This window comes from Apteryx rowi, unplaced genomic scaffold, assembly GCF_003343035.1.
Source record: "Apteryx rowi isolate R43461 unplaced genomic scaffold, aptRow1 scaffold_156, whole genome shotgun sequence".
NCBI lineage: Eukaryota > Metazoa > Chordata > Aves > Apterygiformes > Apterygidae > Apteryx > Apteryx rowi.
The window spans coordinates 413,949-438,429 of NW_020447819.1; the positions used below are offsets into that span (position 1 = coordinate 413,949).

A 24,481-nucleotide genomic window follows, 5' to 3' on the forward strand; every position below is an offset into this window, starting at 1 on the left:
GCTAACCTGCTCGGCCCAGGATGTGGCTTCGCGGTGACGTCAGGCCCAGATGTTTTCCCAGGCCCCGCCCCCGCAGAGCTCTGGGCGACTCCGAGGAGCAATAACGGGGAAAGCTTATTCTACTGTCACAATGCGAGGGAAGGGCTAGAGACACTGCTTTTTTACTTTATTGCCTTCCAGAAAACCAGCATTAACTCCTACTCCAAGCAACAAGCTGCCAGTGCTAGGATTCGCTCTTCTTTTTTTCTCTTTCATTGGACTTCCGATGCTTTTTTGATTTAGGGACAAGCTGGGTGTGATCATCATGAACAAAGTGCATTTTTCATAGCTGCTCAGCCCTCCCTTACTTCTACAAAGAGATTCTAAGAAATAAGAGAGAGAAAAGTCTGCTTGCATTATCTTTTTTAAAGGAGAGCAGTGCGCTTTTTTTTTTCCTTCTTTTTTTGGATTTCTTTTTAAACTCATGAAAAATGGCAACAGCAGCATATGTGGATCATTTTGCAGCCGAGTGCCTTGTTTCTATGTCCAGTCGTGCTATTATCCATAGCCCCAAAGGGGAGTCTGATTCCCAACCTGATGCAGCAATACCGCCTTCATCAAATGGAGAAGATAAGCGCGAAGTCAGAGAGCCTGGGAAAGACAATGGATCGTCATTATTTGTGGTAGCTAGCATTTTGGCAGATCTGAACCAGCATGTCCCAAACTCACCCGCTCTTCGGACGGAAAAAACAGAGACCTTTGATATCACAGAACAAATACACATTTCTATTGCTCCTAAGGAGTTTGGGGAAGAAAGTGTGTCCTCGGCTGGTAAGCGTGGAGGAGGAAAAGCAGCCACACCTACTACCCTGGCTGCAGTAACCGAGCCAAGCCCCAGACAAAAGAACAAACGCGGGAGAAGCTGGACTGACCCCGGATCACCCCAGAAAAAGCACAAATGCCACTATGTGGGGTGTGAAAAAGTTTATGGCAAATCTTCCCATCTTAAAGCTCATCTAAGGACCCACACAGGTTAGTTACAATCCAGCCAAAGATTTATTTGTTACAGCTTGGTAATTAAAATGAATGTTAAAAAAACAAACAAAACAAAAAAAACCCTGGTATTTGGCCACCGTTATGGTCTCATCTCTCAGAACACAAGCTCAGGAAAACCCAAGGAAATAAAAAAAAAAAAAAAAAACCTCTGGGAATAATCCCCTACTGGGCATAGATTCAAAGCTAATGTTTCTCTTTTTATTGCTTAAAGTCACAGGGAATGGAGTGTGGGTCATCTGTGTGGATCCTACCAAGCTGTAATTGTTAGCTGCTAGCCTCCTTGTTTAGTGCATCTTCTACTTCCCTTTCAAATGCTTCTTAGCTTCCCCTCATTCACTTTTCCCTACCCTGCACTCCTGTCACTACCTTTATATGAGCTTATTACTTCTAATGCAAGCAGCAGTACTCTTAGTATTTTAAATTAAATGTTCTAGAGGCACCTGAATGAGTGTGTTTCTGTTTCTTTCTTTAGCAGACATTTGCGTAAAGCTAGAGTAGGCAGGAAGGCAGCTGAGAGACTGAACATGAGTCACAAGGAGACATTTATCATAAGCGTAGAGGGAGAGGGACATGAGCAGCCTCAGAAAGGCTTTTGGCAGCTGGGTAAAACTGGCTTCAGGAAAACTTTTGAATGCAAACACTAGCTTGCTCTGATCAGTGTTACATGTTCACTTATTGGTGACCTCTCATCTGACCACTTTTTTGTTGCTATTGCGATTTATGAAACACACACATAGAAAAAAACAGAAGTCTGGCAAGTTCTCTCAAAGTTATGCACACTCGTATTAGTAGGACCATCTTGAAACAGGCCCCATGACTTGCCAGCCCTCACGCCTCTCTGTGGTGGTGTGGAACAGGATGGCTTTCAGCCACAGAAGTAACATCAAGAAAGTTGGAGATTGATCTCCACTGGAAGCACTGGTCATAGTGCTTACTGCAAGGCAGCACAGAGACCAGGGTGGGTTGGCGTGAGCTGTTCAACTGAGTAATTTCAGACAATAAATTATTTTACTAAAATCTGTAATCTGTTTGCTTACAAAGAGAATTAAGAAAAAGACCCCCAAAACGGTACATGACAAATGACTTTTGAACGGGTCTAGCTCAGAGCTGGCAGCCTCACCTATGTCCACGATAGTGCTTTAGTGTGCCCAGCTTTCCTGCTGCCTCCCTGAGATAAAGCAAGAGTCCCTCTGAATTGAGGGTATGTTTTGCTCTCTGTGGGAGAAAAGAGTGTCCCATCAAGTTTGGGCATATGGATGAACAATTCCCTGCATCACACAGCCAAGGGAACAGCATGTTCCTGGCACCCTGGGCAGCTTGCCCTGCTTCGCACTGTGCAACCATTTTTACTTCCTTGGGGTTGATGTAGGAAAGGTGCTCCCACCTGGCTTGGAGGGAATAGTCTTCTCTAATTTTCAGCTTTTTTCTCCAGTCTTTCGCTTCTGGTCTTTGCTGTTCTCTTCAAAGTGCAAGATAAACTTGGCACTGTCTCTGGGCTCACAAACCAACTGGAGACCAAGAAGGGGAACTCCTCTCTCTGATAAAGTGAGGAGGGCTGGGCCATGCCCACCCTGTAGGGAGAGGAGAGGAGAGGACAGGGAGGGCAGGGCGGTGAGGAGCGTCGCTCGCTTGCTGGGGCTGCCGGCTGAGCCGAGTCATTCGGGGACGCTGGCTTGCCTCCAGGTTCTCTGTGTGGAGTGCTTTTTTTTTTTCCTCCTTTTTTTCTTAACCCTTTCCTGTATTTTCTTCCAGGTCTGTAAGGCTTACTGTCTTATTGCTGTGCCTAATGGCACTGAGAGAGAAGGAGAGCATGTGCGAGAGCTAGAGGAAAAGCAGAGAAGGGACTGGTTTTGCCCTGGGAGTGGCAGGACCCTCAGGGACTAGAGCTTCTTTGTTTTCTTGTGTCTTCACTGTCTGTGTGGGAAGCTTTAAACAGAGCTGCCAAGTTTCCCTCCTTGTTGGCAACAGGTTTGTCTCTGTTTGGATTCAGTTTTAAACAGACTTAATGCCTCTTGTTCCTCTCTCAGAATGCTTTGTAAGGTGTTCCCACTTAAAAAAGAAATGCAAGTTGTGATAGGTTTGAAAAAGAATTTTAAACCACACTAGGAGTTAAACTAACAGAACAAGCAATGACTTCCAGGATTGGTAAATGTTTGTTTTTATGAAACACATAATGGGTTCTACTGGTTTAGAGCAAGGGTCTTGGGTCTCCTGCTTTCCAGCGGTCATGGTATTTGGCAGATACCACATATGCATCAGTCTACCTACCTGTCAAATAGGATAACAGCAGCCCACCTCACCAGACAGTGCTGAAAGTAGCCCAGGTGCTTTAAACAGTTTTCCCAGTAACTCCCAAACCTGATTACTGAGAAACAGTCCAAAAATTCTGCTGTGGAGTGAAACTTCTTCCATACACTGTATGACTAGACCTGCTGGTATTCAGGGACAAATAGAAAGCTAAGAACAGCACTTCAGGCTAGAAGATACCCATGATAGTGCTAAAGATATATTTGTATAGTGCAGTTTATGACCTGCTTGAGAAACTTGCTTGTCCTCATCTGCTGCTGTACTCAGAAACTAAAGGCCTTGCTCTTCATGCTTGGAGGAAGAGCAGACTAAATGGTTGAGGTTATGGTGTGACAAGGAGATACAGAGGCTTTCAAATACTACTCGGTCAAATCCAGCCCACATTGGTAGGGACTGAAAGCTGGTACTGTCTTCTGGCTGTTTGATGCTCCATGTGAAATCCCTTCTATTGGTTTTAGCCAGTTTTCAGGGCACAGATGTCCAAGGTAAGGACACTAGTGCAGAGGATGTTAATTATCATATTTCAAGCAGAAGAAACTAGATGGAACGGGCAGGGAGGCAGCATCTGCCTTTTGTCCTTAGGCCTCACTCAGAGTACAGTGTTTTAGAGTGAAGTTCTCCACTGGAACCAAGAACGATCCATAGTTTCTCGTATGTTATACACTAGCAGTGAAGCTATCTCAGCCTTGTGACAGCTTCATCGTTATTAACTTGACAAACCATAGAGCCAGGCAGAAAACATTAGTCACCAAAATCTTTGCAATTCTCTCCATCAGCCTTCAAATTCTTCCCCTCCCCCTAGGTTTCTTTTCATGTTTTTATTCTCCACCCCATCCTCTCACTGGATATCCTGGAGTTTAACGTGATCATCAGCCACAAAGCCCTTGAAGTCTTAATGTTTACCAGAAGGTTATATTTAGTGTCAGTGGGTAGATTTCAAGTCCAAATTTTTTTCCACAGAGATTCCTGTGGACCTCAGAAGCTGTGCTGTGATCCACAGATGCAGCAGTCCATTTGTCTCAAGTTATAGTGATCCCACTGATGCAGAAATCTTACTGGCATCCCAGTTTTAAAAATCCCCTCCACTCCTGAAAGAGATCCCTAAACTTTCAGATTCTTGACTGCAGAAGATCAGACGGAGCATTTACATGACTGAGTTCTCCTTCCCCTCGAGCAGATTTTCAGTACAGGCTCATTGAAAACATTTGGAAACTCTGTGGAGTCACTGGAAACCAGTTTGTCTCCTTTGATGCACCAGTGGGAAGAGAGAGTCAGTGCAGAACCTAATAGCTGTCTAGCAGCCGGAGCCTCATACGTATAGATAAGGAAAGCATAGTGCAAGACCACTATGTTTTGAGAGGTTGTAGAGAGCCCCAACTCAATGCATTATACTACATCCAAGTACGTAGAAAAAAAAAACCAGACTGGACTTTGGGCAGGGATCCCAAGAATCCTGTGTACTGCAGCCCCTAAAAATCACTGTGACCACTCAAGCTTTTTGCCATCTATCACATTAGTATAACATCATGCATGCAGAGAAAGCACAAAATAAAAATCCATTTAATTACAGTAAAATTTCCTTTTGAACTCACTCCTTCTACTCTGTAAGCACCACACCATAACCCCATAGCAGCCTTTCAGTCTTCAGAGCTGAATGTGTTTGCATAAATTAGCATAAGATAAGGAGATGTGGCCACTAGACTCAGTCAGGAGTATTGATGTGATAAAAAGAGAGTCTTACAGTGGAACATAAACCTGTGGGCCAGCTATGTATAAATTAAGCCAGCTTAACCTCGCAACAGTCCTACACTGACTGTTTGATCAGAGGCACTAAGTCAGATAATAACTGAAGGAGGATATGCTTTAGGTATCTGTTGTTTGTTTTAGTCTAATCATTATTCATCAAACATTAGCTGAATTGGAATAGGTAGAAAAGATTGCTTGACTCATTTCCATTCACTCATTTGATTTCATTGAACATCTTTAAACACTTTTAAGGACAACAGTAATGAACCAATATAAAAGTCAACTTTTAATTTGTGTACTGTTTCTTCTTAAGTATTATACCTCATTTTCTCTAAGTAGATTTCTTCTAATGACTTTGTGACTAGGCTATGTAAAGATAGAGAAGTTCATAATATATTTGGTATTTGAAGCAAATTTCTGAGAGATAAAGCAATCAGACCTCACTCCAAGAAGTGTGATAACAGCTTAATGATTAGGCTGGACAAACTGGAATGATATTTGACCTGTGTTTAGGTTAGAAAAAAAGAGGACTTTAGATGAAGTATGGATAAGGTGTTTTAACAGAATGATTTTCACTTTCAGTTCTAGCAAGTCTGTTTTGCTTTGACTACATTAATTCAGAATACAGGGGGGAAAGCATGACTTCTTTGAAGTCAACTGAATCAAGATGCCACCTATGTGCATATGGACAAACTGATTAACTGGGGTAAGGAGAAGCAAGCTCACATGTCAATGAAAAAAATTTGTCTTAGATTTTAGCACCTCAAAATTATCAGATATTTAGCTAAAGTTTAGCTAAAAACCACAGACTAGAGGCTTAGCTGAGGTTTCCTTTAGCTTGCCTGTAGACACATAGCGACTACCGAAGCACGCACGTGTGTGACAGGGGCAGGGTCAGCAAAGAGCCAAACCTTTGCAAGCAAATGCTGCAATAGCAGAAACTTGATCTAATGCCTCCTGTGCCACCCAGGAGAGCAGGGGAATGCAGGGCCACAGCCTGCCCATGTGCAGAGCAGGGTGAAACGGGTGGGAGCCACTGATCCAGTCCATGCTCTGAGCTGCCAGCTGGGCTGCTCTGGACACCAGGACCGAACACGAAGCTGCCCACCTGCAGAACAGGAGGCCAGCAGAAACTGGAAAGGCCACGGCCTGTGGCCAGTGCCAGCTTCCCCGAGGCAGAAGCACATGCTAGTCAAAGTGACTCTGGCCCTCTGCATGTTGCCAGCTTCCCCCGATCTCAGTTCCAGTGGCTGGCCCTGCTGCTGTTGGCTTCTTGTGTCAGAAGGCAGAAACCACTGGCTGGCTCCGTGTGCCTAATCCACCACCAGTAGCGCACAGCCAGATTATCAAAAAGCTCCAGGGTGCTTCTAGGTCGCTGTGCGCTGTAGCACTCTTCTACAGCTTTCTACCATCCCTCCTCACCAAGTGTGTCAAAATCTTTCTTCTAATGTCTTTCTTTGGGACAAGCTCAAATGGTAGCTTCAGGACAGCTCCCAGTACCTGCCTCACAGAACAGTTTAAGCTAGCTTTCCAGCTTCAGCCATTATCAGTCTTTCTCAGGGTTAAATGGTTCAGCAGCCTCCTCCTGTAGCCTTCTGAAAACTGATTTTATTATCATTTAGTAAGCTTATATTTTGAAAAACAATGCAAATTTGTAAAGCACTGTTTGTATATTTGTTATATATGCTCTAAGTCTTTTAATGTAAAGTCTCTGAAATAAGCACAGGGCATGAACTTCTTAGAAAAGTAACAGGGTTTTAAACTTACACTTTCAAATGAAGCTGAAGTCAGGAACCAGGAAAGGCAAAACTACTGCTCACTCCCTCTGCCTGACTGGTTTAGGATTGAATAATAGGTTTCAGTCAGTTCAGCTGCAGAAGAGTTAGGATTAAATTGATTGCATGAAGTATCCAATTGGCTGACAGCAGTATTAACCACGCACTTCAGTAGTATTAGCTACTAAAGGGAATTAAATCCCCTGATTCTTACGCAGGTTTTCTGTGAAAGGCTTTCCTTCCCTCCTCCCCCTCAGTCTTTACTGAGATATTGATTGTGCAAAAGTCCCTGTGGCCTGAAAGCTGGCCTGTTGTCTGAGACGTGCATTTTGGTTAGTATAGAAGAAGCATAGTCATGAATTTGCACTTGTCTGGTTACCAAAACCCAGTGTATATAAAGCACATGCTTAATAAAATCCAACACATTTAACTATGCATTTCTCTATTTTGCAATGAGAGCTAAGATACGCTAAAGTTCATGGAACTGAAAAACACTTTGTCCTGCCATTACTGCCCTGCATCTGTTCGAGATCTAATTTTACTAAGAATTTGTTCATCTTGGCCCAGTCCATCTTCTGGATGTTACTGATGTATAACCACCTGGTCTGAAATACAGGAGAAGATATATGAAGGAACATATGAAAAGCAAATAATTCTAGCATACAGAAAACATAATAGAAATTTGTTAGGAATACTGGAGTTATGGTTAGGTTTGCTATTTAAGAGCAAAACTGGTCTGTAAATTTTTAAAAATTTTCTTTAAAAAGATGGTGAAAGTCAGTGACAGTTTTACATCACTTAGGAACAAAACAAAAATTGAGCAAGTATTTCAGGAATCTGACCCATAAGGGAAGGTTTGTCTACCAGTCTTTTTGTAGAAATAAAACTTCTGATTAACAATTAACAGAGTTTAAGTATTGTAGCTAACAAGCCTTTAAAGTAAAGCTGTACTTTTCATTCTCATCAGCGTGATGGAGAGAGGGCCTGCTATGAAGAAACTATGTTATCTTTCTTCCTCTTCACCACCCTCTTGGAAACAGTTGTAACCAGCGTAGCTAAAGATTCTCTCTCCATGATTTTTCCCCACTCTTCTTCCCTTGGCTTTGCTGAATAAGGAGGGAGAAGGAAGATGACAATCCATTTAAAAGACAAATGAGCGTTGATTTGTATCTGAGGGGACACACACGGCTGGGTTATGTTGCATTGAAATATACTCAGTATAACGGGAAAGAAAATCTACAGACACAAAATGAATTAACTTATGACTTCCACAGTTCTTTGTAAATTATATTTCGCTGTGACCAAGACAGTTATTGAGTCTTGCTCTGGCAGTGAGTTGCCAACTTGTGTAATCTGTGATCTTACTTTGGGAGACCAGCAGACTGTACAGTGGAGGATAATGAACACAAGTATCTGAGCTACAGTATGGCCACCCCAGCCAACACCATTCGCAGACTACGGAGATGAGGGACTGCCAGAAGGCAGGGGACAAGCCCTCTGTGTCTAATGGATTAATGTGCAGAAATGCCACAGATTTCTCTTTCCACAGACCATCTTCCTTTTAACACAGAGGTGGCACTCTGGTCCAGTGTAGTAAGACATATTAATACAATACTACAACTTTACAAAAGTAGCTTTTCGAAGAAGTTATTAATCCTTACATAAGGGTATCCATCACCTCTGCCAATCCCTTTCAATAATAAGGATTGCTGTCTCCTTGTCTCTGCTTCATATCACCTTCTTGGCACCATTAGCTAATGAAAATCACTAAGTACTGCAACATGACTGTGGGCTTTTTAAACTAGACAGTTGGAAGTGGTGAGGGCAGATCACCTTTCTGTTGCTTTCCTCACCTCAGACACCCGTAGCTGGCCTTTTCCTTGTCACTAGTAAGACTTACATATGTCTTACGTATAGGGCAGAGTAAACCAGAAAAAAATCTTTTAATGAATAGGACTGTTTGCATTAGAAATTAAGCACAGCCATAAGGAAAAAGCATTCTGAATGACTTGTAGAGGTCTGCACTAGCACATGTGTCACTCCTTCTGTGCAGGACACTGCAAAGTATTTGTGCATAAATAAACCTTTTACCAAATGTGTTCATTATGAAATAAACTCACACTCAGATTTCATCTAAAAAGAAGGCGCCTTTAACCATGTAAAACTCAAGTACTGCACTGTGTTATTGTCTGGCTGAACATGGTTAAGGCACGTCCAAGAGCAGAAACCTGGAACTTGTTTATATTGAACATGTGGTTTCTAGCTCTGTTTTATAACTTAAGCATGTTACAACTTCCCCCCCCCCCCCTTCCAGTCTTGGGTCAGCTTTTTGGAAGTCAGTGCTGATGGAGCCAAAAAATATTCTGTCGTTCAAATTCAGGACAACCTTTGAAGGGTCCTTTTTGTAGTATATCGATAGGTAGACTTTTTGCCTTTGTTACCCACTTGGCTTTTATTAGGTAGATTCATGTGGGCAGTGAGATCATTATCTTGCTGTGTATAGTTTAACAATAGTTAGACAATGTAGATTATAAGTGCAGGCACTGATCTCAGACACACATATCCTGTATACTTCAGGTCTTGCAGATTCAGCAGTTTTTACAGAGCCTCCACTTGGGTTAAAAGAAAAGTTTTTAAAAGTTCAGAGTGCCACCTTTGTAGCTACTGGTGGAAAAATGACCTCAGAAGCTTTTTTTTGCAGCCCTAACATAGAAAGCATTTACTAACCAGGAACTTGGCACAAGTCAAATGGTATTAAAGTGAGCATGTCCTGAAATGACCTCTGGTGCAAGGGAAGGATTTTCTGAAATCAATTACAGCATTTTTGTAATGCTGTCAGGAACTGCAGGCAAAATATTTGTGACTGGCTATCTTTTGACTTTGCAGTCAATGGATCAATAAGCTATCTTAGATTTATTGCACACTCTGTTTCTACCAGACTGCTTTCTACTTATTCGCTGTGAACTATGTGAATTTCTGGAATCAGGGCACCTGGAAAATTCACATGGGAGAGTGCTGTGTTGCTGCTACACATTTTGCAACCTCTGTGTGCTTTGGGCCTGCAGCCAGCCAGAGTATCTGCGGACAGCAAATGAGCAGAATGGGCATGTCGGGAGTGTAGCCTCTACCACCTTCAACAGCAGGTTTTAAAACTGGTCAAAGACAGAGGTACAAATGCTAACCACTTAGCTCCGGAGTAAGGCCAGCTGAGATACAGCAACCAAAAAGGGTGAACTGAGCCTCTTAAGCTAAATAGCTGTCAGTATTTCCACTAGAGGAACTTACAGTGGAGCCAGCTGAGAAGGGAACATGGCAGCCTAGTCCCTGCTCAGAGGTTTCTTGCAAAAATTTGCTCAACTGCTGAGCTGTTCATTAATAGATCAAAGAACTACACGTTTAGTGATTTGGGATACGTAAATGAAATTATATGTGTACAAGTTTACATACTAGACCGAGGCTTTAGAGATTCTTGAAAAACCTCACAGTGCCTATAGACCTCTTCTCCATTATTAATTTCATGATTTAGGATCTGACAATAACAAATATGAACAGGGATGCTGCTAAAAATCTCATTGAACCACAGATTAATTCTTGTTATGTATTGTGGAGGCTTACTGAATTTAAATTTGCAATTTCTTTTAATGCCAGCAGAAAGCCTGCAGAACAGCATTAATACCTGATTATCTTGGTAATTTTTGTTTGTTTTGGCCATTGATATATTTTGCAAGACCAATATGATGTGCATGCATGTGAGACTCTAACAGAGGCTTGAAAGCCCCTCTAAGTCAATGGAAATTTCCACTCACCTTATATATGTAGAGACAAGCAGTGCCAAGAGAATGCTGGCAGATGGCTAGTCTTATTGTATAACAAACCTAGGGTGTATTTGCAAAGTATGGTTTTTAAATTCTCAGAACATGGCCAAAGCAAAACTGATTTTCTTAGATACCCCAAAGGATTACATCTCTGCCAGGATTCACACTGATACATTTTTTCCCCTTTGTGCAGAGTTGTTCAGCATTTGCACCTTCCATTTCCCCCAGCTTTCATCATTCTTGGAAGCAACTGAATTCTTGTCACTAACTCTTTAGAAATATTCTTTCTCAGATTGACAACATGTGTACCAAATTCTAGCCCAAAAGGAAATGTATGAGCAGAATTGTGAGCAATCAAAAAGACAAAAACTTGGGAAATTTATCAATGCCCCTACATAGTATTATTAGTATAAATATGCCTGTAAGAAATAGATAACAAAGCTCATCTTTGCAACAAACTGCTGAAATGATGGAGAACTTGGTCATTGGACAAAGTAATTCTATATCATGAGTTTAATAGATTGTATGCTATGGTTTTAATAGATTCAGTCATTTACTTTGAGCCACATGATGTGAGAGAGGTGAGATTATCTCTAGTTAATCACTCACCCCTTGTCTTAAAAAATCTGTTACTGCTCCTATTAAGGAAACATAAGACTTTATTTTTAAAGAACAGAATTTTGTGTTTCATTTGGAAAGAAACCACTTCCCCTCCTCACTGCCTGCACATTTAATAGGCATGGCATTGATAATATACATAAAATTGTTTTTGTGTACAGTTAAAGATCATTTATGGTGATACTTATCTCTGAATCTCTGATTCTCTTCCTCCTTTATATGCTGGTGAGGCTTACTAGGGGGAATAGGACTGTTGCTGCCAGATTAATTCAGCATTGCTCAAATTGTGGGATCTGCCACCCAGGGGGAGGATTCCCCCTCTCCCAGGTACCTCCAGCTCTTCACTGCTCTGCAGAACAGCTGGTCTTGCTGCAAAGATAAGCTCTGGAATGGGAGCAGGTGTAACTGTGGACATCTGCCAGAGTTTGCCAAGAACCTGAAACAGTAACTTCAAGAGGTGAAATGTCTCAGCTCATAACAGTGAGTTGTAACAGATGCTACTGAAGGTATTTTAGAGGCCAGTACTGTTTTCTGTTTCACTGTTCATCAAATTTCACAGGAAGAAATCATGTATTGTGAAAAATTTGTGTTAGCCTCTTGCAGGGGAAGATGTCTCTAAATCAAGATGAGGAAGGGAGTGGAGGGCACCTTTAAAAGAACACCACATGAAACTGCGATTTGGGATTATTGCTCAGTACTGTGACCATTTGGGAAACTGATAGGCCTGAATACTGTACAAGCATGCAGAAAACACAGGTCTTTCTATTTCATCTTCTGTACCATCTTTTCTGGGTAATTCATATTGAGATAGAACTATTCTCTAACTTCTGTTTGTTCAGCTTTTATGTATTGTATTTGGACCCACAATTTTTCAGTCATCTTCATCTATGGTATAGACCCCAAGTAGTCCGTAAAACTCTCAAGTCCAGAGAATAACTCAATAGAACCTTGATATTTACATCATAAAAGATGTTTAAGACAATGTTCAAGTAATAGAAAACTGTAGATAAGTATCACAGCCGCTCTGTACTCCTGATACAATGACTTAGGAAAGGCCTATGGAAGCACAGATATTCTAATGGGAACATAACTGACCAGTATGGGAACACGATGCTACTCAACATGCATTCCCCTCAGTTACATTTCACAGGTTTGTTAGTATCTCATGTGCAAGTGGGTTCATATATCACACAAGACACTTTATCCATGCCAAGGGAGTCTTCGACCATTTTTCTCCACTTTTGCTTCCAGTTGGAATGAATTTTGTTGTGTTGGCACTTCCTTTCAGTCAGTGGAGCAGTATCATTAATAGCATCATCTCAGTAACCAAATCAGACATGATTTAAACCAGCATCTGTTGGAGCTTAATTAACAAGTTTCACTGGTGACTTTCAGAGGATGAGATGGTTGGGCAGGCTATGGTGTCATCTTTGCTGTGTTCACTGAAGTAAGCAAAGCTTGTGCAACAAGCACAAATGCTTTACCGTGAACCTCTTCCTAAGACTTACCCAACTGGGAAGCATACAGTTAAAACGTGTTTAGCGACATGATTGTCAGACACCTTATTGTCTAATGTGATAATCTATGGAGCTCTCATTACATAAGCCAGAGACAAAACAGTAATGAGAAACAGCTTCTAGACACTGCTTATCAAAACACAGATGTTCAGCAGCAGCATCTTCTCAGCAAAGTTTCAGGAGGCCCCACAGGGTGCTCGTGCTATGTTTGAGGGGGAGATCTTGTCATTCTGTTTCTTACAGCAGCTTCTGTATATGGAAATGACCAACATTTCTGGTAAGCAGCAGGGACTCAGCAAACCTGCTGTTTCTTTCCGAGTGTAAGCTCTCACCTGACTCATACCACAGGGTCCTAGACAGGGAAAGACTATTCACTTTTAGAGACTTTGTCACTAGCATTGTTTGTTGATGAAAAGCCATGTAGAACTCACCTGTTTTCTCTGCATTTCTGCATGAGAAATTTTTTGAACAGTGCTGCTGCTAGAGAAAATGACGTCGCTGACCTTGTCAATGGAAAATCATCTCTGTAATGATATACTATTTTAAACCTGGATCTTGGACTTGATATTTCCTTTTTTTTTCTCTGTCATTTAAAATGAGATTGTTTAGCAGGTTGATATTAATTCTTTGAAGTTTTAGGGCTCTGTAAAATAAACAATGAAAGTCATAGCTCAGCTCTTCAAATAAATACATGATGGGGTAAATAATGAGGATTTTAGCAGTTCCCCTGCCCAGCCTAACACCAACTTTTAGGTAAAAGAATTCTTCTCCTTCCCTTCTCTCATCCTTGATCCTGATGTTCTTACAGACTGTTTGAAGGAACATAATTTAATTTCTGTGTGCAATATATTCCTCTTTTTGGAATGTACAAATCACTAAACTTAAAAAAAAATTTTTTTTCATTAAGTATCTAATAGATTACAGAAAAAAGGTCTGAGAGAATAATGTCTGGATAATGTTTTATGTTTATAATAAGTAATTGCACTTTCTACAACTGCGCTTTCTGATGATATATCATCAGTACCCTGCTTTGTGCTGCTAAGCTCAACCCTTGTTGGTGAATTACAGACTTGGTATTTTTGACAGTGTTTTTAGCATCCAATACCTGTGCTGAACTTCTATGCGTATGTTTTCTAAAGCTTTTCTCCTTCAATCAATCAGCTCTGTTTTATGAGGCAATCCACGGGGATTCACCATTCCAGGATCCAAGCAGTTGTTTTGGGTGTCTCTTATGCATACTTTCTCCCATGTGAGTTTTTCAGAGTTGGATGTGATCACTTGTGGTAATTGGTGGCAATTTGATTTTGCTGTTTCTTAAGAATGTTTCTTGGACTTTAAGTCCAGAGAACACTATACATGTCTATATTGTACATCTACATTATGAACTGGATATGATCACTGCTGTTTGTAGTAGCTCCTGTAGGTCAACAAAAGACTCTTAACTCATTTGGTACAAGCTATGTTTGTCTGGTATTAGTAAGAAAATTGTTGGCTTAGATGTTTAGATGAATTGCTGTCAGAAAGGTGGGGAACTGTTGTGATGTGCTTGGCAGTTTTTTTTCTTTGAATGCTTTGGAGGGACTGAGCTCCCCTCTTATCTGCAACGAAATCCAAGCAAGTTATCATTTACTGTCTTCTCAGTGAAGCAGTCATAGAGAGGCAATAGCAGTCGTACAGGTGCTGTGCAAGCTGGAGGTTCTGCGGTGTTGCCTTTGTGAAGCAGTGGTTGTGCTAGCAGCATGCTTTTCATTTGAGTCCTAGTTTGTTGCAGTTTCAAGGACAAATCAGTAAGAACAACCATAACTTCCAATGCACAATTGGTTTTTCACTTAGAAATCAGACCACCTTGATTTTCTCTATTATATAAATGTTCCTAAGTTAAGCTTGTGCTTGACTCTTCTCGTTATAAAATGCAGTTGCAGCTCCTTACTGCCTGCACAGAACTCCACAGACACAGCAATAGTCAGTGAATGATCAGCTCTAATCCCTCCTGCTTCTGTGTTACATGCACTTTCCTAGCGTCCAGTCCCTTCTCCCATATACCAAGGCATGAAAACAGGTCTTAGCTGCCTTACCCAGAATGGTGAATTTATTCTCCTACAGCATTTACAGCCTTTAGTGACCGCACAGAGAAGTTAAAAAGGTGATTTACAAGTGTGCATCCATGTGTATGCAGACAGCATTGTGTATATAACTTCACACTACTGAGGTTATCTGTCTTCTGCACAAAATGGTAAACACATACCTATTTGCATGTAGTGTAACGGTATATCATTTTTCCTAAGACTGAGATTTTCTTTTATTTGTCTATTATTTACAAAGAGTAATAGTACTAAATTTGAGCTGTAGAAAGTGTTCTTTCAAAAGAAAGTAGAAACAAATTTCAAAGAATTGGCTGAAGTTCAAGATCAAAGTACTCTCTGCATCACATCTTATGTAGGAAAAGTAAACTCCTATTTGGCACTGTCAAGCTGCAATAGCAGTAGTCAGAATAACTCAGTTCCCCAAAGCTAACTCAGGATACAACACAGCTCATGAAGCTGCAATTCCTGTTTTCTTTGTTTTTATTTACGAACAGTTTGTTGTAATAGAATCTCCTGATTACTGAAGTTGATGAACCTTGCAGCTCTGCATACTGCAATTCCTGAATCCCAGCCCGAGCCCCCGCATAGCTGGACAAGTTGTGCTCAGCCGGAGGTAGGTGTACGGACAGGAAGGCAGCTTCAAATCATTTCGTAGTTCCCAGACGTCAGAACTAGATTGGCCAGGAGTCCAAGTAGAAGTAAGAACAGCTGGGGACTTGTGTGACCTTTTCCAAAGGAAGAGTTACTGTGTCCTTTGTGCAGGCTTTCTGAGGTAGCCTACAGACTTATGTGGCGGGGATAAATAGTGTGTTACAATTTCATAGTAATAGTTTAAAATAATCTGCATTTTCTGTTACACTTCACAGGACTTTTCCGTCACAGGAATTTTCTCCTGAAAATCTCTAGCAATGATAAAATCCTGTATTTTGCAGAGTATTTCATTAGCCCCTTTGGCTTTAGGCATGCAAAGTGTGGTCAACTTGTTGCATACACAGAGAACAGGTAGAGCATCTCAAAAAGGAAGAAAGGCCAGCAAGTTTCCTTTCCTCACCCAAATCAGCAGGCTTAGTAGAGAGTAGACGGTTCGCTACTTAAAGAGAAAGTATACCTGAGCATGAATAAACGTGCCTGGGGCACTAATAATTTATGTTTTGGCAAATAATAGGGATCTTTCTACTCTAATTTGCCTGCCTGTTACAGCAGCTGCATCTTTACATGACATGTGTGGTCTGTAGAACACTGAACTCTGCTAAGAAATCACTCACACACTGAAATGATTTACACATCGAGAGGTTTTTACAGTGCTTTTAGAGAAAATGATGGTGCCCCAGCAGCCCTTCTAGCATGTTTCCTTATGTGTAAGCCACATTTTATATTGAGACATAACTGGTTTTAATGATAGACTGTTCTGTAAAGGCAAGCAATGAAGTCATAAACAAGGCTTACAAGGGAAAACAGTTATGTTTGATAAAGAAGCCATGCTCGTATATTAATTCAGTAAATTTTAAAATAGGAAAAATGTTCCTTCCGATACTACTTTGAGAAACAGAATCCAATTGATTCCTAAATGTGAGTATACAATTAGATAGTTACTTCAAAAGCAAAGAGGGGTGTTTTCAAAGTTATGTATACCAACATACCATTGACAAAACTGGCTTTGAAACATGTCCGTCTTCTACTTAATGTCTTTGCATGTCAGTTATGTCTCACATCCAGAGTCATACTCAGATAATTGGCTCCTGACTTGTCCTCCTCCACAACTACATATTTCATTCATTAATTTCCAGCACTCATCATGGCCTCTCTCCTACGCCATGACCCCACATCAGACACAGCCGGTGAAGCCAGTCTGTGATCCTGCAACAAGCTCTCCTACAAAATGATCATAACACGTGCAGAGGTCAGAGGAGCTGTGCTGCACCTGGGCGTTACGCTCAGAGTAATGGTGCTTGAGCAGTGCCGCTCCTCTGCTGCAGACCAACAAAGCAGCCAGTCTTCTGTTGCAAGGTGTGGCCCCCTCCACATGGCTTGTTGATGCCTGAGGTCTTGCAGGCTTAGGGAGAAGTTGCTTGGCAAGTCTGTCTAAGGAGGAAGTCTAAGGGAATCTCATAGCAACATCTCATGAATAACCATTTATTTCTATTTTGTATAGAAGATGACCAAGGTGGTCGGTCACACACGCTTTTAGAAACAGCTTGAGACATTGGATGGGAGCCTGGTTTTCAGACAAATGGGCGTACATCCCTCTAAGTTCTCTCCAGTGATCAAAATTTAAGACAGCCAAAATTAAAAGACAACCAGATCAGTGATAATTGCTGAAAACCTTCTCTTTTTTATTTTCTACTTGTATGTGAGAAAGACATCTAGATGTGTGTCTGCTTATACACATTTGTAGTTTTAAAGAACTAAGGCATATAAAAGAATGAAAAGCAAATTGACACTAGAAAGGAGCAGGTAACTTGCTCTTTTTTTTTCTTTTTGTACGGCTGTGAGAGAAAGGTGGGTGGTCTTGAGAAGAAACTGGTTAAAGGAGACTGCTAGATGATGAGATGGAAAATAGGGAAGATATTGTCAGAGCTGGCTATATAAATGCAGCTTGCAAGAGCTGAATGTTGAACTAGAAACATTGTCTTTTCTAAAAAGCTAATCTACTCTAAAAGTGAGCACATCAGAATATGACTAAAACTGTTTTCATAGAATCTGATTCCTGTATTAAAAACAAAAGCCTGAATCCTGGTTTAAATGGCAAGTGTGGCTTTACAATCTGGACGGAACATTTTCTAAAGTGAATGTGATGGATTTACGTATGCCTTGAATGGCAGCTGCTTGGTGTCAGGCAGTCAGAACACAGACCTACTGTTTGATTATCAGCCCATAAAGCTACTTCCCAGGGCTGCCCTTTCCCTGTAGCTGGATGCTCCATATGGTCATTGGCTGGTGCCGCTCATAAACCGCTTCAGTACCACCTTGCTCTCCAGCATGATAATCCATCCAGAATCAGAATAAAAATAAAAGGAAGTTCCCACTCTCTCTCTCCTCCATACAGTAGTAATAAACTCACAGTACCAGGTTGTGTCACTGCTGTAAACCATCTGCTGTGCTTATAAACCCTGACATCCCACATTTCATGCATGCTGTGTTGCCGTGAGGTTATTGATTAAACAACTGTAAAGTTCACAAAGAGACATTTTACAGTTGCAGCTAAGGGCAACTTAACTAACTTCTGTTTGCCTGGCTTCTGGCAAAGTGACATCTCATCCTGTCCCCAAATTCTGGGAGGTGTCACACACATAAAATGTCCTAATTTACCCTTAATGTCTATTCATGCCAAAGTATGTGGACTTCAGTAGGAGGCAGATTGTACTGAACATCTTCCAGAATTCAGATAAATGAAGCACAGGTCTCAGTTGTAAGTGAAGAATCCTCTGGTCTGTTATTTTGCATAGCAGGACAGCCTTTCATTAATTTCATAAGCTTTATTCTTACAAGCACTTTTCTTTTTTAATAGAACAGAATAATAAAAAAAACACTGATATGTCACCACAATGATCAGAGAAAAGACTGATTCATGGGTCATATGATTATTCCGTTGCAATTATTCAGGCAGTTGCTGGGTAACAGCTCCTGGAGCCAAATTTTCACAATTTCAGCATGGACTCACTCACAATTCACACCAGATGCATATAACTTGTCATTAGCTATTCAGCTGCTCTCCAACTTAAAACATTTCAATTGCCATATCAGAGCGTAGAAACATTACCACACAAACTTTGATGAAATCCACCACAAAAATTATTTGTGTGGTAAACTTTCATTGACAGCATTGTTTAAACCGCTACAAAGGTAGTTTCTGTATTCATTGTATAGACAGGGATTGCCCATGGGGTTTCAATTTGCTCTCAAGCATTCTTGAAATACAACTATCTTCAGGTCGGAGGCTTTAGGTTTGGTCTAACTTTTAAGCTCCTACCTCCCACAGTGATCAGAACTTAGATAGTTACAACTTAAGACCACCTAAGCTAACTAGAATTTTCCAACTTCAATCCAGCAGTAGATAACAGCATTTTCAGGTAGAGAGAGAAGAACCTTGGGCTGTTATAGCAGCAAGGAACAACCTGTGTCCCACTCCGATCATTGAGGGAAGACAGGTCATCACACTGATCAATAAGGGAGCACAGTTTCTCTGGAGATACCTTGACAATAAAACCTCCAAAGAAGCAGCTGAGACACTGAGAAATGACATTTCATTTTTGGTACCCTCCAGGAGTACCTACTGGTTAGTTCTGCTACCCATATAATTTTTCCTATGTAAAGACTATGCAACTACGAATGAATGGCTTGATGGTTACCCTGTAGCTCTGTTGGTACATAATCCTAGGCTTCAAGAGGTGATAGCACATATTGGAAGAAGAGGGGGAATTGTCCTTCTGTAGTGAGCATACAATCTTTTTTTCCTCTGTAACAGTGGGCTGGAGGAAGAGACGGTGCCAAAGAGCCTAACACTCTGCAGAGCTCCCGTGGAGCTGCTAACAGGCAGATGCCTGATCCGGAGCTGTTCAGCGCTTGCAGAGCGGGCTGGGTGACAGGCAGAATGGTTCTGGGGCAGCAGGGCAAAGATCCAGGCAGTAGCTTGTAATGGAAACCCTGTGTTTCTGTTGGTACCTTAACTACATGTTGCCTGTAGACACATTTGGTGTAGTTGTGTCAGCTGTAGGGAGGATTTCTTTCCCCTCCTGGAGGATGAAGAATCAAGGCTGGGGAGTTTACTTCCTTGGCTTCAGCTGCTGTCTGCATAACATTTTCATTAATCACCTTATTTACTCTAACAGAGGGCGAGTGGTGCAGCCCAAATCATCAGCTTGTAGCACACAACAAATCAATATGCTGGCATGTGTTATGTGCTTGGGACAAAAGAAACACGAGACTATAAATGACTAAACAAGACCTCAATCTAGCACATATATTCATTAGGGTCCATATTATTACTTTCCTTTTCAAATTTTACATGGATTCATTTGGTAGAAGCACTATTTTTTATCATATATGTTTGGAAAGTCCTCCCCGAGTCCCTTATCACTTTAAGAGGCTTGAATTGGTTTATTAACATTTCTGAAAAAGAAGAACAAAACCTCACATACCTTCATTAATGGGACAGGGGCTAACACCATAATAGGTCAGGCTTCCCTGACTTATACTGAAGACATAAGCTTTGTACGAGGAATGAAGAAAGTCTCTTGCTCAACAGGGTTTTGGCTCAAAGCAAGAATTCTAGGCTGAAATTCCTTTGCTGGGGTGATGCACTAGGTCAGATTTGCTGATTAGCACTTAGTTTTTGGCTTTGCAACTCCAATATTCTTCTGAAGTATTTTTATTAAAAGTATAATTGATCCATAGAAAAGGATATAAATCCCCCTCTTTTAGTTTTATCATTCAGTAATACCCAGATGTGTTTAGAGGCTCTACTTATGGCACTTCCTTCTGTAATTTTCTATTCACACTAGAGGTTTTAATAGTCATTCCCCTTCCTTACATTCACAGAATTGAGTAGAACGACAAATCAGAGAAATACAGTAATTAAGGGGTACTATACTAGGCCCCAGAGGTCCTCTCTTTGCTAACAGTCTGATACTTCAATGCAGTTTGGAAATGATACATAGCTAAGACACATCCTCCTCTCCCCAGAATTCATCACTTCATCATTTCAGCATAATGCAGTTTAATTATCTTGCATTTAAGTGCAAAAGTCAAAGGGTCAGTTATTGATCTCCATCCTTGGAACAAGCCACAAGAGGGACAAAATCAAACTGAAGATGCTGGTCTTTTAAGATAGTGGCATTTCAGCTGTTTTATTAAGTCCTGAAATGGTCTAGGATTTCATGCCTCGAAGATAAGGAGATCCAGTAAGAGTTCTATGTTTACCTGACAGAAATTGCACACAGCAATTGCAGGGTCTTAACTCTGAGAAAAAAACCAACATTTAGGTTGCGTTGTTTTAGAATATAAGCTCTTTGGCACTGAGGGTGTCTTTTTTCATTTTTCAAGCATTGGGCCTGTCATTGGTGCTCAATAGAATAGCAGCATTTACTCATAGATTCCAGCAGCAGGGGAAATAAATGCTGTTTTTATATGAGGATGCTACAAAAGTCTATGTAAACAGAGGCATGACACTTGATGGGAGCACGACTGATAGCAGTTATTGCTATGGGGAGACAGGCTCCTGTCTGGGCTGCACACTCACCTAGTCATGGAGGTTTCCCCTGCGAGGGTAAGCAGCTTCTGACCTCTTTGGTGTCATACCTCAGGTGTCCCTCTTGTCTTAGATAGGAAGTCTCCGCTTTGCTTGTGTCTCAGAACGCTAGGGAAGGAGATGGCAATGGTCAGTGTTACGCATTACAGTTAAGATAAAATCAACAAAAGAGAAATATTAAATGGGACTGATGAATCCATATGGAACTGTAAGATGTATATCTTATGTTTGAAATTGCATGCATTGTAAACACCACCTCTTATAATCATATAACACTATTACTAACAAGGGGTTTCTTCTGGCTGTTGGATTCCCAGCTTTATAAGAGGTAGCTGAAGTTTTGATTCTTCACAATTGTACAGACTAAGAGGTATTGCAATACAGATAGTGCACTTAAAATGTACATACTCTCAATGCAATCATGTAGCAGACTACAGCAAGTATGACAGAGAAGAGTCGGGGAAAAATATGTATGTAGATTTGGACAAGGCCAACTAGACGATATAGCAATAATACAGTTGTTACCGTTAAGTTGTCCATTGTTTTTGCTAGCCATCAAGATAGCAGAAAGAAATCCTCTTACTGAGTTTGGAAATGATCAGCAACCCCACCAGAAATGCTTTGCTAACATCATCAGAAAGGGAAAGTAAAGGTGGAGAGGAAAATGCTACGCCTAATGCCCAGCTTTGTGAGGCATCCTGCCCTTCAAGTGTGCAAAGCATGTTGGACCAGGGAACGGAGCAGAGGGAAACTAGCAGAGAGCAGATGTTTTGGGAGGCATCCTTCCTCCTGCCGCCCAGCAAGGGCTGTGAAGCCAAGCAGCATTTACAGCAGCTAATCAGAGTGTACTAAAGATGTAGTATAAATGGTAGAAGTAATACTAAGATCCTAGCTTAAACTTACCGTATTTACTCTGGAAGAGCTTCCAGTGAGACTGATATGGTTTATAGTTGTTCCAGAAGTGGCCAGGAGCACATGGGGCAAGCACCGAGGCTGGCTTCCCTGCGAGGCTACAGGCTCGCCTGCAGCAACCCCTTCTCTATGCTCTCTCTCACTCTGCTCCGTTACTCTCCCATTCCTTTTAACCATGCCCCACTTCATCCTAGTGAGGACAAGGATGACTGCAATGGTGACATTTGTCTGACACTGTCCTTTACCACTATCTGTTGCCTCTCTTCTAGTCTGTAACTGACCTTATTTACAATCTCAGACACAAAACAGCTGTGGCTACAGAAAAGCTAGCTAAAGAAATATCTATCTTTTAAACGAGAACTTTCTCTAGCAAGCTTAGGCACAAAGCAGATGATAATGTGAATTATACAATCATTAGCTCCTTTGAGAGGCAAGAATATAGCCTCACTGTATGCGAGAGAAACAGTTTGGCATCATAGGCAAGGCACACTGACATGGGTAGAGCAGAGGCAGCCTCACTGCGAGACCCTGTCACACAGAGTGCTGCCCTCGGTGTGCTGAGTAGTTCACGCGATATATATTGTTTCAATAGGTAAAGGCTACTGACACATAACCTTGCTGTTTGCCAGCTGGTTAGCATATTCAAAGTCATCACACTTGCGTCTTACTCTTGGTAATAATTTACAAAGACAAAAAAGGAGAGCAGAGAATCATATACAATGCATTAGGCATTTTCACAGCAGTATGCATATAAAGAGATTATTCAGAGCTGTTTTCCTAAATCTCACTGCTTTAGATACCCAGGAAAATTGTTTCTTTACCTTCTTATGGTGGCCACAAGCAGTTCTGTGATGGGAAGCTGGGGAAGACAGCAAAGACAAGCAGTGTGCTCGTCTCCCTTTGCAGCTTTCCATGGGATTAGAGTGAATTTTGTTAGTAATTGAAGGTAGCCTGTGACACTTGGCTAGACTAGCGTTGAGGAACCTCTAAGCCGCAGGAGTATTTTGGAAATTCTGCGTCTCTCTGTTCCCTCGCTTTCACTTTCTCAGCCATTAGTTTCAGAGCTGTCTTTTTGCTGGCTTTTCTACCCCACTAGGCTCTACTGATGCATCAAATGGAGTTGTCAGATGCACACATTCCTTACCAAAGTGGGGAGCATATGGCAGGCTACATTAATTATTCAGAAAGTTATAAAAGCACCTTTGGTTCAATGCTTTTTTCAGCTGAATTCAGTCTGTTAGCTAAAGCAGCTTCAGATGCTTCTGCAACTTCTAATAGAGAGGATGTTTCAATGATTTGTGTCTGTATATTTATGATGCTGCTGCAGATTCAACTGTCTACAAAAACACCTGCATTTCTATCATCTGCTGGACCCCATAAAATGACTTTTCCTGAAGGCTAAAGTGTTGCCTGTACTCACTCTAGTGATTTTGTATCTGCATGTGTTTCAAGGGAAAAACTCTTTATTTAACATACACAACAAGCATAATTATGCTTACACAGATCCAGTTTTGACATAGTCTATTTAGCTGACTTAAGAGCGTCACAAGCCTCTGGCCCAGCACAACTGATATTTGTAGTTCAAAAGGGGAAGGAAGATACAAGCCAGGGAGGGGTTGCGCGAGGAAGGAAGAAGAGACAAAGTGTGAACTCATCAGAATCCAGGAACTGAGAAACTGCAGAGGAGAAAGCCTAATATTAGAGATGACAGGTGTGCTGCATCTTGGTACAAAAGTACAGTAAAATCTGTACCGCCAGACTCTCCACACTCAGGTCTGCAGATATTGATGTGAATTGCAAACCATGGAATTCCCAAAGGATTTCTAATGACCTTTTTCTATGGTCTTCAATCTATATGAAAGAACTGAATTTCTCAATTGCCCAGCAGGATTCCCCAATTTCTAGTAGAGCCTAGCAGACAGAGAGAGAGAGATACCACAAGGTAAATGTAGCTAGAGAGAAGATAACCAAATACAATTTACTCTATAAGTATTCATGAAACTGTAACAATCTATTTCAATCCAGAAAAGATCATTATAATATATGTTTGGGAAATACACTTGGTCTTTTTGGCATGGACCTTGGGTTGGATGCTTCTTTGCCATACTGGTAGAGGTGAGAGATATGCTGTTTCCGGTCTTGCGTTTAGCAGCATGTCAAATGACAGATGCTTGATCTGAAACAAGGTTGAACCCTCAATACAGCAAGGGACTAATTGTAAATTGGAGGAAGTGATGACAGCTTTTCTTACTGCTATTTATGGAAATTAACTGGTGCCCTGAAGCTTAAGATTTTTTGGCTCTTTTGCAGCCTCTTGGCCTAGGAATATACTAGTATTTGTATTCTGGTAAAGCTTTTAAGCTACAACTGAGCTTCATCTTTCTGATGTTTTTGGTTAAAAATACTTTCTACAGATGGGCAAAGT

At 41.2% G+C, this 24,481-nt stretch overlaps 1 protein-coding gene across 2 annotated transcripts in view; it reads left to right on the top strand.

Annotated features, from left to right (window-relative positions):
- The window catches only part of KLF13 (Kruppel like factor 13), a 39,992-nt gene that overhangs the window by 1,300 nt on the left and 14,211 nt on the right, over positions 1-24,481 (top strand). Inside the window, exon 2 of one of the 2 annotated variants that reach the window (XM_026059372.1) lies at positions 181-1,011. In XM_026059372.1, coding sequence (XP_025915157.1) covers positions 471-1,011 — 541 coding nt within the window. In that variant the 5' untranslated portion in view covers positions 181-470. Of the gene's footprint in view, positions 1-27; positions 1,012-24,481 lie in introns of those variants that run through there. The other variant, XM_026059371.1, reaches the window with a different exon arrangement.